Genomic DNA, 19952 nt, shown 5'->3' on the forward strand with positions numbered 1-19952 from the left:
AAATTTTCTGTCCTAACACTTTTCAGACAATACCTCTTAGGATTGTTGATACTATATAAAGAACAATTAGAATAGCAAATAATAATTACTAATTCTTATACTCCTAATTCTACTCTTCCTTTTGAATGGCATACTGCACTTGCTCCTTCTCCTGAATGCAGAATAGGTATTTTGAAAACTGCAAAAGAGATAAATTATAGTGAGATTTTTGCGACATTGCATTCACAAAGCCAGGATTTTGAGTGCTCTATGAGCCTCGCACAGTGCTTGTATCTTTCCATGCACCATCCAATAACAAGGATGAAGAACCGTGTTTGTATTTCTTTATGCTTTGATTGTTATTCCTACTGCCCACTCATATATATTCTTTAAATCACTATCTTCTGAGAGGATGCAAAGTTGCATAAAGCAGAGTCTCCCGAGAAATGAGTAGGGGAGACAAAAGTACAAAAAATATGGCATAATATATCAAATGTCAAATGCTTTAGGGGGCATTCAGGTCACAGATTTAGGGAAATTACAAGAGGGAAAAAGTGTGGGAAAGGTTAGTGTTTCCTTCATTCTATCGTCTTTAAACTGAGTCTTGACTTAGAGCATTTGGACGTGTACAGAAATCGGTAAGCCATTCATGGTGCACAGCTGTAGGAAAGCATGGGGAACATGGCATGGTGAAATGTAGAGGGTTTGATGAGAAGTGTCTGGGAGGTATTTTGCACAGTGCCAGGCTAAGGAGTTTGTACTTTATTTTATAGGCAATTTATTTTTATTTATTGGGCAAACATTTATTGAGGACCTACCATGTGGCAAGCAATGGGCTGGATACTGGGCCCACAAAGATGTGTAAGATGTAATTTATTCCTTCAAAATTAGTCACTCTAGGGGGCAGCCCGGTGGCACAGTGGTTAAGTTCGCAAGTTCTGCTTCGGTGGCCCAGAGTTTGCCAGTTCAGATCCCAGGTGTGGACCCATGCACTGCTGTCGAGCCATGCTGTGGTGGGTGTCCTACATATAAAGTATAGGAAGATGGGCAAGGATGTTAGCTCAGGGCCAATCTTCCTCAGCAAAAAGGGGAGGATTGGTGGCAGATGTTAGCTCAGAGCTCATCTTCCTCAAAAACAAAAAAAAAAAATTAGTCACTCTAGCACCGCTTAGCAAGAAATATTCTGCATCAAAAAAATCATGTCCATACCCTGCAAACTTGGCTCTACTTTAGAAGACCAAAGGAAAGATATATTAGAAAGCTATGTTATTGAATTAACAGTTTTTTATCTAGTTTTACTTAATTCCTGTATAGCTTCAGTGAGCCATGCCCAGCAGCCTTGCAGATGTGAATGAAGTAACGCTGACATTAAGTCACAAATATCACAAGTCATGACTCTCATGTGTATAACCATAGCTGCTCAGGCTTTCTCTGTCTCCAAGGTCTCCCTGCTTATTTCTGGGAGCACCTGGAGTGTATTGCATATGATGAGGACTGCCCTCCTCATGTTCTTCTCCATTGATTCTTCTTCTTTGACACCCCATTGCCTATAAACTACTCCAAGGGAGGCACCTCACCATGGCCATGCAGCCAACAGCTTCAGAGAGATGGCTGCTGCACTGCCTAGGTACTGTCCACGAGCTTCGAAACCTGTGAAACCTTCCAGGTGCCAAGCAATTCTCCAATCCCTCTAGTTCCCCTGCATTTCTGGATCCTCTCTGTCTTTAGGGCAAAGAGGAAGACTGCTCTCTTCTCTCCAGCCGCCTCCATGTTGCACCTGTTCTGGGGGGGGGGGGGGGGGGGGTCCTGAATCAATAGCTCTTAAGGGCTTTGAATCTCACAAAGTGATAAAGTAGCTTCTCTCCACTCTGTCTGATGCTGTTTCCTCAACAGAAGTCAGATCTAGCCCCTGGGACTTAGCTGGGATACATGTACCATTTTGCCATCTCTCAGAATTCCCATTGACCTCCACAAGCTCAAAATTCCTCCTTAATCACTGTCTTTTTACCAACTAATATCAACACTTGCAATTAGACATCTGGGTGGCAAACATCATTCTGCAATTCAGTAGGCAGACCTGACTTGTATACTCCAATCCTGTTAGCTGGAAAAGTAATACAAATGAAGAGTATATAGTAAACCCAGGAAATGTGCAAGAGGCAAAGTGTGTATCACAGTGAGATATCTATTTATTCAATTCCATGGGCAGCTTCAGAATAGGACAAGGTGTTTTAGAAATGTTATTGCATAGTCACTTTCTAGAGTAAGGGCTGGAAAGAGAAACGCACACTGTATTTGACTGGAAGCCCAAAAGAGACAAAATGTTTTCGGAAATGTGTGCATCATGGCCTACTAATTTGGACTCATAACCCCTTCTCTCCAATTACATTCCTGGAAATGTTTTTCAATTTCTTTGCATAGAATAACCAGCAGACCACATGGTTCAGAACAGCCCCGGGGGAGCTGGCAGACCTGCGCAGAGCTTATACCACACCTCCACAGAGCGAGCCAATGCTGCCACAGAACCACATGATTCCCAGGCTCTTAATATGGTTTATTATAAAATCCTTTACCTGCCTCAAAGCACTTTTCATCAAAGCCACTTTTAAGCTGAGGCTGAGGACCAAAGAATGCCTTTAACAGAATCCTGAAATAGCTTTTAACCCGAGGCTGAGAAGAGAAAGTGCTTTTAACCTAAAGTGCTTTCCTCTTAGGTACTTCAGTGTGTACCTAGCACTCAGCATTAGTGGCTCTGAGAACACCCTTAAGACTCAAATGAAAGAGACTCCATTACAGATATTCAAACCTGTTATATTAATATATTACAAGTAATATTTGAAATCATTAAGCAGTTTTACTCCAACTAAATTTGAATCTTTTCTTATTGAACTATGCATTCATGCAAATAAATTGAAGTCTTACCACCTGGGATTCTAACAAATCTATGCTGATATTAGGAACAGTACAGTGTTCTTTCCGAGATTTTGCTTAAATCCGGAGTGAGTCAAAATTTCCACACCTTCTCTATCTTAAAAAATCTTTCAACTTTTATCAATTCCTGAACGACATTTCCAGTTTTAATTCTTATTTGTTGAGCTAAAAAGGTAGATTAAATCATTTAGAATTAATTCAATCATCTGCATAAATTTTATGTATCAATTCTTCTCCTTCGACTTGTCACTCAAACAGAGGTAAAAGTACTGATTTCATAGTAGTTTTAACCCCCAGTATAGTTCCTACTGAGTAAAGTAAGTAGACTGTCTAATCGATAATAGTTTTGACTTCAGAGTAATGACAGTAAGTTATGTGATTGAGCAATTGAATTCCATGGACACTTCCTATTTTTAAGAATATAAAATGTACACATATGGGACAAGGTAACAAAATTTACTGTCTTTGAATTATATTCCCTTCTTCCTTTGCTAGTCCCCTCTGTAATTCCAATGAAAGGAAGACAAATGAAAAGCAGAAAATATTGTCAACACAAAATGTAAATGATCAGTCTTTGCTAAACAAAATTTGGCCTTCTTAATCATCCAAAATGCACTAAAGTACGCTAAACTGAAATATATTTTCTGCATACTCAAGTGATCATGGCACAATCTTTAGATAGAGATCACTTTCTTTTATAAATTGTTTTCTCTTATTCATTCATTCCTTCATTCATTCATTTATGTATTCATTTGGCAACCAGAAGGGAATGTAATAGAATGCAATAGAAATGTAAGTGGAAGGAATTCCATTTGTCTTGTTCTACTGTGTAGTTTCCTTCACCTTGAGTATTCTTTTCCACATCCTTCACCTAGTAAACTTCTATTCATTTTTGCTCTTCCAGCTCAAAGTTACCAACTCCATGAAGCCATCCCTGTCTTCTTCATTAGTCCTCTCTTCTCTTATCTCCAAAGTATAATTTCATTACTTGATTATTTTGATATCTTCCAACTGGACTGTGAGCTGTATCTGGTAGACTAGAGACCATCTGACTCACCTCTACTTCCAGGCAAGTTGTTGCCTGGAAAGGGGTAGGAAGGAAAGCAGGACATGAAGTCCTTCAGTGATTTTAGAACCCCTAATGATTTACAATTTTTTGTTCCTTCTTGTGGAAACTCTCATGTCACTGGGTGCTCCTTTGCTTGAGCCGACTCCTCTTGCCAGCCTCACAATGTTGGGCTCCTCCTATGTCAAGTCCTTGGACTTCTCTCCTCTTTTCATTCTGCTTCTCAGACTACTAGGCACTATTCAAATATTCCAAGGTCGAAATGGTCCAGTCTCATGGCTTCAAATTCCATCTGTTGGCTTTCCAAACTTAAAACTTCAGCTTCAAACTCCAGACTCTGGAAACTCCAGACCCTGGAAGCTCCAGACCTGCATATTCAAATGCCTATTTGACATCTCCTTGGATTTTTGGCAGACATCTTACATTTATCTAGAGCAACCCTTGGTTCCCCACTCTCACATTCTCTTCCTCAGGAAATACCACTGCCGTTTCCCAACTGGAGTCACCCTCTGTTCTACTCTGTCTCTTCTGCTCTCATCAGCAAATTCCACCTTAAAAATATATTCTAGAGCCAGCCCTGATGGCCTCGTGGTTAAAGTTTGGCACGCTCCACTTCAGCTGTCTGGGTTCAGTTCCCAGGCATGCAACCACACCACTTGTCTAAATTCAACCACTTTTAGTCCCTTCCACTGTTACCTCCCTTATCTAAGCACTATCATCCCTCCTTGAAATATGTCACCAGCCCCCAACTGGCCTCTCTGTTTCTTTCTTTCTTTTTTTTTTTTTTTTTTTTTTTTGGTGAGGAAGATTCACCCTGAGCTAACATCTGTTGCCAATCTTCCTCTTTTTTTGCTTGCGGAAGATTAACCCTAAGCTAGCATCTGTGCCAATCTTCCTCTATTTTGCATGTGGGATACCTCCACAGCACGGCTGATGAGTGGAGTAGGTCGGCTCCTGGGATCCAAACTCCTGAACCCAGGCTGCCAAAGCAGAGTGTGCAGCCACTCAGCCAAGGGCAGGCCCCTCTGCTTCTTTTCTTGACCCTCTTAAATATAGTTTCCACATGGCAACTAGAAGATTCATTTAAAAACATAAATCACATTATGTCACTCCTCTGCTCAATAATCTCCAATTACTTAGAATAAAATCATACTTAGAATAATATCTAATGTCTCTCCTTCCACCTATAGATTCCTACCTGCTTTGGCCCCCAGCCTACCTTTTCAGTTTCATCCTCAACCATACTTGCTATTTGTCACTTCACTCCAGCCACACAGGCCTCCTGATGCTCCTCTAACACACCCCACTGAATGCCACAGCCTTCTGCACTTGCTGCTCCTCTGATTGAATGCTCTCCCTATGCATTGGCATGGCTCACGCCTTCACTTCTTTTGGCTTCTTTTCACTTCTCTGCTCAACGCCATTGCCTCAAGATGTCTTCCCTGACAACACCTCCCACTAGCGCTCCGTCTCCTTGCCTTGCTTTATTTTCTCACAGCACCTATCACCATCTGACATTATATTATATATTAATGTGTCTATGTGTTTGCTTTCCCCATTTACATAGGCTATGTGAAGACAGAGAGTTTTGTATTCATTATTCCATCCCCAGAAGGCATTGAAAATACTCAGGGATAGATAGATTAAATGGATGTATAAAAATGCATGAAATATTCACTTGGTCAAACCATTCTCTATATTGTTGTGATTCTGTGCACATATGTGTGTGGGGGAGTGTGTGTGTATATGTTTTTATTTGTATGTTGTGCTGCTTTGGGTAAGCAGAGAGAGGGAGAAATATATGACAAAGTTGCTGCCTAGAGTCGACAAGTATAGAAAAATTTTATACTCGTTGTTCCATTTGGGTTAATAAACTCTTCATTTAAGACAGAAATTTCTTCCTGGCTGATAAAGTCACCAAACTGTCCATTGCATTAAATGGACCAAAACTGAGTTGAGATCTAGTTCCATGAGAGTTTACAAGCTAAAAGAAGGGACCAAAGGGTACTTCATAGAAATATTGTTTGTGGTTGAGGGTGAAATTGTGAAAAGTGGAGACCCCTGGAGGCTTGAAAAGGGAAGAAGGAAAAAAAATGGAAAGGGCTGGGGAAGAACTCAACCATTCTGTCTGGATGGCAGCTGGCCTGTTCTGGAAATTCATCTTTGGGCTGCTCTTGTCAAAGGATGCTCCCGCTGCCAGAGACTGTCCAACTTCAGTCGGAAGCTGCAGACCACAGCCTACCCTTGTTTGGGGAGATCTTTTCCACAGGCTGGAGGCAAATCTCCTCCAGGCCAGTCTTTCCAGAGTAGATACTATCATTATCCCCCAGGGACTTTAAAATCTGTTAGGTTAGATGAGATACAAAAATATGAGTAAACATGTGGGGGGAAACTATACACAGAAGTGTATATATTTAGAACTCCTATTTATTTAGATTCCAAACTACTTAAAAGTTAAAATAATTAAGCTTTTCCTGTACTTGCCTCTTAGGGGAAAAAAAAAATCACAAGTACACAAGGCAACAAGAAAGATTTACTTCCAGTATATGTTAGCGATTCAGCAGAGAATCAGCCCAATTTTTGATATCTGTATACCAACAAGCAGTAGCTGATATTTTTCATCAAATCCCTGAGGCATCATAAGATAATGCAGTACCTTCTGAAGCACTTAAGATAGACGAAATTCAGTAGCCTTTGAGCATTAGGTGTATTTTTCTGCATCGTAATTCAAAGACATAAGCCATTGGTAAACTACAGTACTTAATTAAATCACCCATCTCTCCAAAAATTCTCTGTAAAGCTGTGGGAAAGTTACATGATGGAGGCTCATAGGGTGAATATTTTAAAGGAGAAGAAGAAAAGGTGGTGAGGATGGAAGTGGAGAAAATATAAAAGAGTAGAAACAGGACTCCTTGATAGGCAATCTAAAAGTTTTGGTCTGGAAATATACTCTCAAAAGGAAAACCAACTGTCGCTTACAGTTTACGATGGAAAGATAAATTCAGTTCAGTTGCTGAAATTACCCATATTGAGAATATTACTTGTGTCCTCCAGTGTCCTCTGCCCCTCCCTTGAAGCAACCTATTGGGAAATGATCTGCCCATATGTGTGGCATTCTGGAGGGAGAATTTCAAGTGAATACTACCTACAATGGCAGCTGCAAAGGCTATATTTTTTTCTAATCCTGACTCATTTTTTTTAGCATAATCTCAGCCAATGAGGCCCTCGACAGGAACTTCAAATCTTGAGCAGTTGATGAATAGGAGTCATTATGACAGTGCTGGTGGTGGGGGTGGCGATGAAATTAGCATCGTGACCCAGCTCTCAGAGTTCCAAGACACTTGTTGTATTCCCTGCTTCTTTTTTCATGGATCTCCTAAGCAACTTCGCTTTTAAATATCTCCAAGGCTCATCTCCCAGACTCCAGTAGTTTCTTTGAGTAACTAACAAATTACTATGAGTTCCCAGTAAATTCTCTGAGTTCTCTCCCACTCCCATCCCTCACTATCATTCAAATAAATTTTTCTTTGCTTAAGATAGCCACAGTGGGTTTTTCTTCTATTGCAGCCAAAAACCTTAACCAATATACCTTATGACCAAAATAATTATCTGATATGTGTCTGTGTGTGTGCGTGGCTGAGCAGGTCACTTTGTGGTTATTGTTTTCTGTACTGGTCTATATTCTTTGCTACAGTAAGTGAACTACACTAGGTGATTTGTTTTTCCTTTTTAAAATTTATTAGAGTAGCTTCAATGGTCCTCTGTCCTGAAAGCAGAATAACATCATTTTGAAAAGCATGTGGAGACTGTCTCCCTGGGTAAATGATGATAACACCGTCACATTATTTGAACATTTAACTGCCTCTATTGAGTAGTTTTCCTCGTAGTTTTGATTCATTTGGAATCTAACTGACAAAGATCCCATTACTGGGTGTTCGTTCTATAATTTGTCAAAAAATATATAGCAGAGATGAGAGAGAATGAAGCTAATTTGTAATCTGGGAGACTTAACCTGGTTATGCTGATGAACTAACTAAATCGGTCAAAAGTTTGAGAGCTTAAAGATTAAAAACCACCAGTCCCTAGTTAAACTCTAATTCATTATGTAAACAACATGATTTATAAGTGCAGTCATGTGGAAGGTCTATTTGTTTTTCTCACCAAAAGATGCTTTCAAAGAAAAATTGCAGAAAATGGATTTTCTCCAACCAATGTGTTGCCTGCCACCCCTGGTATGAGTGCTGAAGCAGTAGAACGAAGATATAATGATCACACTAGCCAAGGCCATAGGCATTTGCAGAATATTCCAAAAATATTGGCATTCCTAGCAAGAGGTGTTTTCTAAATACAAAAAGATGTTAAGAGAGGAAGAAAGGATTACTAGTGAGCCCACAGATGGGAATATAGGTGGGGAGTCGGGAGCTCAGGGTTCTGGGACTGCTCCCTTTTTGGAATACCATAAGGAAGGGGAAAGCGGAAATAATCCTTACTGTTATGCCAGGACAACAGGTGTGGAAGTTTAGGGGGCAAAAGCTAGTTCATTAATGCTTGCCAAGAAAACAGAATACCTTCTCTCCCCTTCCCCTTTTCCTTACACTACTTTAAGATAGAAGGTTCTGGGGTTCAAACACATCTCTATCATTGAATGGTCCTCCTTGGTGTACCAAATTCTGCACTGTATCAGATTTACAGATGGGTGGCAATCCTCCAACAGCCCTAAAATTTGCCAATGACATTTTAGCTAAATCTCTATGATTTACTTTCTTTGAATATCACTTTTTACTTTGCAGTCATTTCATGTGCATCCTCATCCTCTCTAAGTTATGTAATTCACCATTTTATGTTGAAAGTTAATATTGTAGTCAAGATTCTTTCAGTTGTAATTGATAAAAACTTGCCCAACTGCAAAAGTAAGAATAGAATTTATTGGACTACTTAGTTGAAAAGTTCAAGGGACAAGGATAGCTTCAAGCATGACAGGATCTAGGGGCACAAAATGCTATCAAATCTTTATCTCCTCTGTTGTTCAGCTCTGTTTTCCACTCTGTTGGCTTAATTCTCCAGTATATCTTTCCAGAAGGTGGCAACATAACTTCTGGAAGCTCAGACTCATATCCTCATAGTTTACCAACTCCTATAGAAAGAGGGTTCTTCTTGCCCAGCAGCACTAGAAAAAGCCTCGGGATTTGCTTGACTAGTTCCACTTAGGCTACGTGTTCTTGGCTGAACCAATTACTGTGGTCAGGGAGAGGAAATGCGTGTTTATCCCTGAAGCTGGAGGTGATGGAGTCAGCTCTACTCAAAACAAATGGCAGCAAAAAGAGAATCGTATCATTTCCAAAGGAAAATCAGGGTACTCATACAAGAGGATAGGAGAATAGTTACAGGGCCAGCAAAACCAATAGACATCCACCATACTCTTCCTAACCAGTGTCATCTGTAACAGTGGATCTCATTGAGCTATTCTGCCAAGTCTGGCCTTTTCTACTGCGATTTTAAGCCTTTTCTTGAAACCTTCTGGACAAGGTTATGTCCATGTTCTAGTCGAGTTTATTTGTTTGCATTAGGCAGAAATTCGTTCTAATTTCTAATGCACCCCGTGGCAAGGATATATGGTGCCTGGAGTCAGGCATCAGAGAGTGAGGAGCTGAGGTGTATCTGTTTCATTCACCTCTCTGCAAATTAGTTCCTGTGCCAACTCACCCATTGCACATGGCCATCTCCCCAAATAGCTGCCTCCTGGCCCTCAATGTCTAATTCAGATCCCTGGAGCTAGCCACCTCAATCTTTAGTATCCCAATTCTACATTTGTTTGGAAGAAGACTTGTACTGGTCCAGCTTGGGCCACATAACCACCTGTGATATAATCAGGCTCACGTGGAGGGCTAGGTCCTTACCTTATCAGCCATGCCTTCTTGGGTGAGTACACCCAGTTTAAAGAGAAGTAGAAGTGAGAAGAAAATTTTTGGCTTTTCTGGCAACTAGCAGAAGCAAACATCCCCTTCTTTCTAATGAAGTTCAATACATCTCGGCCCTTTTCTCACCAGGGTGCTCCTGGCAGTCAGGGAGGGATGGTTTTCCCTGTGAGGGATTGCCTGCACTTGCCTGGACCACCCAGTAAGTGGCAGTAATGCACCTCCCCCACCTCTAGCCTTGTAACAACTGAAAATAGCCAGTAGTGCCCCTCACCCGCTCCAGAGCATTATGACAATTGAAAATGCCCTGCAGTTGAAATTCTCTCTATCTACCCCAACTCAAAATCCTTCTCATCTTCTCTTATAATTAATTAATCCCCACCACTAAACTTTTACAGAAGAGTCTATTTGCTGTCTCCACTCCTCACCTTCTCTTCAAATATTGACCACAAACATCTGCTTTTCAATTTTATTCTTGTGTTTGCTTCCCTCTCCTCCATCTTACCCAAACACCCTTTTGTCCCCCCATCTTACCTGATCAATTTAAGTCTTACTTATCCTCGGGGATTCAGTTCTTCTCTGGGAAGTCTTCCTTGGGCACTCAAGTTTGGTCTGGTGTCCCACCAGGTGCTCCCATTGCATTGGTGCTTCCCCAGTTATAGCATTTTTCACGATGAATGGTTCTTACCTGATTACTTATATGTTGCCCCCACTGGAGGAGGACTGTTCAGAGTGTAGGGACTGAGTCTTGGTTAATGTATTACCAGTGCCTTTCCTAGTTCCTGCTACAGAGCAGACACTCAGGATTTTCTTTTACAAATAACTTAATGAATGAAAAAGTAAATGTCCTAGAATGCCTTTATCTCTATCTTCCTGTATCTACCTATCAAAAGAAAAAAGCTCTCTCCAGATTTGAACATCCACTTCGTTCAGGATAAATCTATTTTTCTTAAACGCCCTCCATCTTGTAAACTTCTCTCTCTCTCTCACACACACACACACACACAAACACACACACACACGTGCAACACATCTGCACTAAATGTCACAAAAAGACCTATGCTATAGGACATCTTTCTTAGTACTCAGTACCTTTTAGGACACCTGCTATGTTCTTTTTTGCATATTATTTGAATACTTCTGTTAACCCTTACAAGATTATAAACTTCTTGGCTTCTTTTTTACAGTCTAATATGCCTACCTCATTGCTATAAAGATAGAAGATAATAAATATTTGTGAAATTGATTTGAATTATAATTTCTACTAAAAGGTTTGTACTTTATGGCAATTCTTCCTGACTATAATCTCTAGTCAGTTAAACTTATTTGACCTGAAGTTCTGAGTTCTTTTTCTTAAATAATATTTTATGTTATTCTTTCTTATAGTGGTGACTCACTGTTTGAACAAATCTTTGTACCTTGATGAAGTAATCAAAGAGAATAGTCATGATTATTTCCCACTTCTCTACACTATTTTGATGTGTTTTGAGCTTATTTTCTTTCTGTCTCTTGGATCGAAGTACACATTTCCATATTGGAGTACGTTATTATTGGTGTTTTAGCCTTAATTACTTCCCCCCCCCCACCCCCCGCTGAATAGTCCCCAAATCAAGCCATCACCTTTTATAAGAAATGGTTGAAAATTGTGACTTCCTTGAGGTCTGACCACACTCTATTTTGACTACCCCTTTATAATAATATATCACTGGGCATTCTATTATGCTGCATTTTATGTTTTTCTCCTCAATTCTGTTACAAATATTTGTTTTAATTTATAGACGACCTCCACTGATGATTAAGATGATGTCTTACAGTCAATCATTCAATAAATTTTTATTGAACTTCTTGTATATGTCAAACATTGTACAGTTACTGGGGACCCGACCATAAAGGAAATAGATATAGTTTTTACTCTCCTGGGTTTTGCACTCTAAGTAAAAGAAGGAACAAACCAGTAAACACCTCAGTCTAATGAGTCAGGTGGAGATAAGTGCTCTAGGGAAAGTAAGGCAGGCAAGCTGACTGAGGAGTTCCTAATGGCAGTGGTCGCCATTTTTTTTTTAAAGGTGGGTAGGGAAGGTGACCCACCAGAAGGTGACCATTGATTAAAGACCTAGGGTAACAGAGTTCTGTGTAGAAGATATAATAAGTGCAAAGTCCCTGAGGCAGAAGTGTGCTTGGTGTGGACAAGAATCAGCAATGTTGACACAGTGGCTGCAGGCAAGTAATGAGGGGGAGAGAAGAGGGAGAGGCAAACGAAATCAATGAACTGGTGGAAGGTCAGATCGCGTACTGCCTTGGAAGTTGTGATAGGGATAATTTCATTCTGAGCAAGATGCGAAGCCCTTGAACCTACTAAATATTTGTTTCATTATCAGTAATAAACATCTATGCTGCTTTAAAAAGTCTGGAAATGGATGGTGCTGATGGTTGCACAACAATGTGCATGTACTTAATGCCACTGAACTGTGCATATCAACATGGTTAAAGTGGTAAATTTTATTTCATGTATATTTTATCACAATAAAAAGAAAATCCACAGGTGAATCCTACGGGCTGTAAGCACTGGTGACCGTAAGAACACACAGGTGATGCAGCCACTCAGAATCTGCTTCAAGAAAACACATTCCATATATTATAAATGTAAATACACAGTGCAAGGTAGCATAAATCATGTTCCAAATAAGGGGGCTAGGCTAGGATTTCACAGAGTGTGTCTCACAAACAGTAGTCTGGAGAAATGCACTTTGAAATGAGAGGATCTTGTCTCAAAAGCTTGGAAAATAGTGCATCCTCCAGCCCCTCCTGGAGATTCCCAGTGTACGTTGGCATGTCACGGGCCCTAAAAATAAATACACAGGAAAGAAACCTGGTGAACTTTGTTTAACTCAGCATTGCTAAACCATTTTGATCACAGGCCCTTTCCCCTAATTGCCTAATAACAACCTGAGGAACTGGTATACCAAAGAACCTATGTTACAGGAGACATAAAGCTGAGACAGGGAGGAAAGAGTTTGTGGAGAAAGTGCAGTCTGAGCTGAGCCCTAAGGGAAAGGGGATACTTAGATTAGAGAAGAGGAACAGCATTTGAGGCACAAGAAATGTTAAGAAATTCACTTCCGAGTAAGTCTCCTGGAACTTGCCTCTTCAAACACCATTGAGCCACAGAATGAATCTTCTAAATATACTGATAAAGTCATAATTTTGATGATTATTGATGAATTTCTTCTAAAACACTCAGGACGCCAATTTGCTAAGATTACTTATTTTATAGAAGTTTTCTTAATTCCTTGTCATTTTTTTTTATAGACAGCAAAGTTAAGCCCAGAGAGACTATAACTTACTCAGTCATCCCTACCTAATCAATGGCGGAGTGTTAGTTTTCTTTCTCTGGGGCCAGAGTCCTGTTCCATAAAGGCGGGAGCTATGGTCTTTGTGTGTCTGCAATAGACACTTTGGAATTAAAGCAAAAAATCGATTCCTATGCAAGATGCAGATTTCAGCATGCAGTGGATACGGAAACAGAATCAAATTAAAGAACAACGCAAGCTTGGATTTTAATGAAGCTCATCTTTGTTTCTTTTGCAGATCAAATTTTTGGCTCTCATCTGCACACAGTGTGTGAACGTGAAAATTCCACAGTTCCACGGTTTGTAAAGCAATGCATTGAAGCTGTCGAAAAAAGAGGTGGGTAACTGAATATGCAGCCATTTCCCCCATTACTGCACCCCCTAAACAACCAATGCTCAAGTTAACAGCATCACTTGAGTTGTCTGGGAAGCCATGCAATTAAAACTTGACTTTTGTTAATCGGTTAAGAGGATCAAGTTTCTTATTAACTTCAGTTTGTTTTTACAATAGGGACATCGGTAATTCCCACTACTGTTCTTTTTTTTTTTTTTTTAATATTTTGTCTGTCTGCCATGTTGTTGATTCAATTGCAAACTTCTTGTTTTCAAGCCAGTGATAAAACATTCATAAAATATCAGCACTCACAGTGTTAGAACCCTCCTAACATTCATGCTGGGAGATGTTGTGCCAGAACAGTTTTTGGTAAGCCCCCAACATTACCCAAGTGAAGCAAATAGCATTCCTACTTGCAAACAGAGATATTCCATCTTCCCCACGTTTCTGTTCAGTACAGAATCCAGCCAACTGGTTTTCCTGGGACAATTAACAGATACACCTCTGGTGTGAAGATGACCTTTGATTCCTGTATTTCAACATTCTGTTTTCCATCTAAAATTATTTCATTTTACTGAAGGGAACAAAACAAAACCCAATTGACTCATCATTTCTATGCTAGTCTACCTTTGGGGTGTTTTTCCTTCAAACTATGACTTTATTCATTCAAGGTCATTTTCCCTGGAAGGTACATATAGTAGATGCAGAATCTCAAAAAATGTATTGTATAAAAATGTGAAGCTTCATCACCATCTGTTACAAGTTTACAACATATTCCCAGGATCTAGGGGGATATATATCATGTAAAAGATAGAGATGTTTTCAGAAAAAGAATTGGTGAGTCTATTCCCATTTTCAGCTCCCAGTTTCTTAAAACAATAGAACCAAGGGGAAAAAATCTTTACCAAGTTATCTGCTAGGAAAAAGCCATTTTAATTCTCTCAATGTTACCTGGCTTTATTATAGAAGCATAATAAAAATGGTCTGCAATTTCCAACTCCTGGAAATTCATACTTTAATTATACTGTAAGGACAGCCCTGGGATCCTGTTATTCCCATATCGGTAGGGAATGAGAGAATAACAAGAAGGGGACGAGTGGGTAGGGAAGGTCGATGAAGATAGTGGCTTTGGGGGAAAGCATATCAACGCAGCAGACAGAAGAGCTGAGAGTTCGGAGAAAGAAGGGAAAACAGTAAAAACAGAATGAACATGAGGAGAGGTATCTGTAAGGAGAGAAGTCAACTGGAGTTTAGAGAGAAATGTGTTTTTATTGCATGTTGTCATCTCATTTAGTTTTATAAGTACATATTTTAGGAATAAGTATTATTTAATAAGTACTTAAAGCCAAAAATGGATCACTGAGAACGTTACAATGTTATTATTGCCAATAGCTAAATTATCGTCATTTTCAGAAAATCTTCCTTCACTTAGAAATACTCAGTTCTGATGGTGTGAGCACTGTATGTTAGAGCTAAAATCCAAATAGGACTTTGGGAGAAGCTGTCCATAATAAGATGTGTGCACATATGAAACACGGATCTGTAGCTCTCTATTTTGTACACACCCCAGACAAGATGAAAACTGCTAGATACAGCCTTGTGGAGTACAGATACCTTAAGACTATAAAGGAGAAAACATCTATAAATAGAAACTGCATCTTTTGTTCATTGCATTTTGTTGGTGATTTTTAATAAAATAAGGCAGTATTTTTTGCTGACAGGAGCAATCGTATTTGGCATTATATTTTATTTTTCCAATGTTTACTCCCAAAATGAATCTGTAAATCCAGCACTAGACAGGCGCTAATCACATATATGATTATTAAAATAATTCCTAAGCATTTTAATGAAACTCAAAGACTACAGTTCCACAAAGCAACTGATAATTCACAGCACTTTGGCAGTGTCAGCTCAAAGGAACTCTATGGAAATGTTCAATAAAAATTCAGAGGCACAAGGCAAACCTTTCACATCATCGCAAGATTTATGAGTGTGTACTTTTGATTATATTTTTCTATGATCATTTTGTTGGATTAATATTCTTACATTTATATGCCAATTCTATTTACTCAAAGTGTTGTTTTTACTAAATTCTGGCATAAAGCACCTTAGGAAAGAAATAATTTATGTGATTCTAAATCCACTGTTTATGCAGGCTTCTGATGACATTTTATGCTGGGGTTGGTGTTGGGAAGTAGCCTATAAAGGTGCCAAGTCTCTCAGCACGGCTGGGACTCGGCATATCTAGAGCCCTCGTTCTAATGGCCAGCTCCTCTTCCAGCCAAGATGCTCAACTGCAGAGTCATGGGAAATGCTTACGGATCAGTTATGGGAAAGGCACATTTAATGAAAACTGTGTGTTTACTCTTGCAGTCTTAGGGAAATGGCCTCAATACTCAGTACAGCAGCACATTGGCTGTTATAAAAAAGATTTGTTTCCTTTCTCTCTTATTTTCTTAAGACTATTTCCCTCTGCCTTAAAAAAATCATTTATAAACCATAGCTATATTTTTTACAATGCTTCTTACATGCTTGATTCCAAATGAAACAATGTCAGGAAGGCAAATCTCACCATTTATTAATTCATTCATCTATTCATCCATCCACCCATCCATCCATTCATTCATTCATTCATTCGGTTATTTGCCCTGGCAGAACTAATTTGCTCATGCTCTTGTAGTCTCCCCAGGGAAATTCCACCCACACAAGATGCATTCTTCATTCATCCCTGGTAAGGTGGTATTTGTTACATTTTAAATTTTGCATCTCTTGGACATGCCTAGAAGAAAATCTGTTAGTGTGCCGAACGTAAACCAATTTAGTGAATAACCTGTTTAATATGTTTCCTTATCTTGATTTGGTTTCCTTTATTCCTCTAAACCACCAGAACATTCTTCTCCTTACCAACTGTTACAACTAGATTAAAGTTATTTCTGTGGCTTCAGATATTGTCTGCTCAGCCTAGAAAATACACACAAAACTTGGAGAGAAAACTGCAAAGGAGCATATTAGTCTTTAAAGCTCTTCCAAGTGGTTCGTTCTCCCTTGTCTTTATACTTGCAGACCATGTATGTGAGCTATTGTAAGTAGCCAATGGAAACTCAACTTATGTTTCTTCTTCCAAAGCAATCTGCGAAAGTATGGAATCATTGTTCAGCTAAGCTCAATACATGTGGTAAAGTGACCAAAAGCATGAGATCATCTGGCACTTTGTTTTGAGGTTTCGGGGAACAAGCATGTAGCGGGAATCACTGTGACATACTGGTGGTATGTAGATCTAAACAGTGAGAAGTCCGTTTTTCACTGCTTTATAGAATACTTTGTGTAGTTTATGATGACCTCAAAAGTGTGCAGAAACTGCTTACTTAAAAATAGGGCCACTTGTATTTCTTAGAGACAAGGGCCTAGAAGATTTGAGCTAAACAAAGCATAGAGCCTAAACTGATGTAATTCGTATGCAGACCTTAGTCCATAGTTCTTTTTATCAGAACACGTAACTGAGTGACTTCTCTTTGTGAACGTCCTTTATTTGGAAAGAGCTGTACACAGTACCTGACGCATTGTAAGCACACAATAAATTTTGATTGAACAAAGTAACAGACACTAAGTGTTTGTTGCATTTGTGCAACAGGTAACTATTTAGTGCCGACTATGTGTCATTCTCCGTACTACCCGCTGAGACTAGAAGGAATATAATACATTAGACAAAAGTAGGCACACAAAAAGCCCAAACTGTGACAAGTGCTATGAAAGTAAAGAACAGATAATGGAAAAGAGCATACCCATTGCAATAATAATTTTTTTAAAAGTAGGGGAAGTTTGTCTGCTTAAAAATGACACAGCATGGAATGGGGGAAATGGGGAGATGTTGGTGAAAGGGCAGAAAGTTGCAATTACATAGGATAAATGAGTCTAAATATCTAATGTCCGGCTTGATGACTATAGTTAAAATACTATATTGAATACTGGAAATATGCTAAGAGAATAGATTTCAGGCACTCGCATCAGCACAAAAAAGTTGGTAGTTATGTGAGGAGATGATATGTTCATTACCTTGACTATAGTAATCATATCAAATCATCATGTTCTATTCCTTAAATAATACAATTTTTCTGTAAACATTTTTTAAAATGAAGTAATAAACACCCAATAATGAACACCTACTTGCGTGGTTTTAGCCTCCTGTTAAGACTAGGATAAGTTTAATTTGGCCTTATTTCCCAGGTTATCTTCTCGACACATTGTAACAATACAATATAAGGAGTCACTTGGTGTGAAATATCCAAAAAGACATCCCTTAAATGGTAAACAAATCCTTTTTCTACCCTACAATACCAACCACTGCAGAAGACTTCTTTTATATAGTAGTGGAGTTAACTAAATGAATGAACATATTTCTACCCTAAACATATTTTTATGCATCCAATATACTTTTGTTTATAAGAAAACAGGACTGGTTTAAAAAAAATTTATTTTCATTTGGATTGGCGTTCATCATTTAGAATATGGTTTAACGACACATTCTTCCTCCATGAGTCCCAGTTCTGTTAATATGCCCCCAAACTATTTAACAGCATTAAAAGGATACTTAGAGATCTGTTGCACAACCGTGTAAATGTCCCTAACACTTCTAAACTGTACACTTAAAAATGGTTAAGATAGTAAATTGTATATGTTTTTATAGAAATCACAACTAAAAATAAATGATACCAGGTCTTCCAAATTTGATGATTCCAGCTATCAGCTACTTTGTAGAATGCCTCAGCAGATGCTAGTCAACAAGTTTGTCCTCTCTTTCTTTTTTCTGGAACACAGAATTCTATGACAAGAATGATACACAAAGTTACATATTTGACTCGGTGCCTAAAAGCCACCCTGGAATCCATAACCTTCCTTAAAGATTTAAGAAAGACCTTTAGTCTACTTCTGAGAAGGTCCTTAGCCTCGAAAACTTTATCTCTCAACTTGACTTCTTAGCAGCTGTTATATTTTTTTGCTGTCGCTTGTTTGACAGGATCCAGTTATAGGTTCCGATGTCTGTTTAAAGAAACAAGGAGGCTGTTGGCTTTAAAATTCCCTCATTGCTTGTGTGATCAGCATTTTCCCAGGCTTTTCTACATAGTTTGCCAAGCAAAGGGACTGACCTTTTGTAGCAAACACTTTTTCATTTCAAAATGCTCACTTTGATTTTTGTCCCATTTTATGCTCATTCCAAACTGTTTACAACCCACTAAAAATGACTGTGAATTATATGTTTGTGTAATGGATTCCTTTTGTGGTTGGAATGGAATGTTTACTTTGAACAATTAGTTATCTTTGGGTAGATTATAGCAACTTGGAAACAGAATGGCTAAAATTATTATTATACCTTAACTGTTTCTTTTTGGTAATCCTTCTGCTGTTACTTGAAGTTTGAGGGAATGTCACATTAACAAGCCTGTGACATTATAAATGAAATCTATTTCTCTAATTGTGTGAATGTTTACTTGGACATATTTTTTAATATCATAAGGAGGCGTGGTTATACACCTACTCAGGAATATACTTACCTGACACATAAAAATTCATAACATGGAATTTGCATAAATATGTGGATATTTACTAGATATGTTGTATTTGTATAATAGGTAAGGCTTGCACGTGGATGTATTTATTATATAAATAAAAGGTATGATGGTAGTATAGCTGTTGTGATAAGACACACCACGCATTATCCTTGCTAATAGTTTTCCTGATGCTCAACTCAGTGCACTCGTTTGCCTCTTGACATCCCACCAAGTGTTCGCTTGCAAAAATAAAACTTTACGTAGTCTTTTCCCATTGCCGGAGAACCAGGCCCCTAAAGTACAGATCATATTGCCTTTACTAGACAATCTCTGCTCCCAGTTCTGCTAATTTTGTACTGTTCATTCTTTCCCACTTTGGGATAATGTATTATAGTTGGATCCAGGCACGCACTAAAGCCTGATACTTCCATGAAGAATGTGCAATTTGTACTGTTTAGTTTGTGACGAGATTCTTGAAAACTTTTATGATTCTATCTTGTTCCAGAGAGACTTCTGCTTGCTAGTTTTATAAGCAGTGAGTGAAAAAAAAAAAGTAACAGAAACAAAACAAACTGATAAAAATTACATGCTCAAAAAAAGTTAAGAGTTTAAGATAAGCGCTTTTTCTTTTTCCCCAGAGAATATTTGTGGACAGAGCAAAAATGTTTCTGAGGGCACTGACCTATGTGTTGCTTGTTTTTTTTTTTTAAGTGCTTGCTTTTCTTGCCTAAAGTTAGGCATCTGTATGCGTTTACAATAGAGATGATCCTCAAAGAAGCTCCATGAAAGTTTGTAGTGGATTTTCCTTAGTTTTTACTTCTGAGTTAAAAT

General features: G+C 38.7%; 1 protein-coding gene across 2 annotated transcripts in view; it reads left to right on the plus strand.

Moving 5' to 3' along the window:
* ARHGAP15 (Rho GTPase activating protein 15) overlaps positions 1-19952 on the plus strand; it is a 607941-nt gene that overhangs the window by 365522 nt on the left and 222467 nt on the right. For both annotated transcript variants that reach the window (XM_001915565.6, XM_023622852.2), the window contains exon 12: positions 13480-13578. In XM_001915565.6, coding sequence (XP_001915600.1) covers positions 13480-13578 — 99 coding nt within the window. The remainder of the gene's footprint in view (positions 1-13479; positions 13579-19952) is intronic.

Source organism: Equus caballus, chromosome 18 (genome assembly GCF_041296265.1).
Source record: "Equus caballus isolate H_3958 breed thoroughbred chromosome 18, TB-T2T, whole genome shotgun sequence".
Classification (NCBI taxonomy): Eukaryota; Metazoa; Chordata; class Mammalia; order Perissodactyla; family Equidae; genus Equus; species Equus caballus.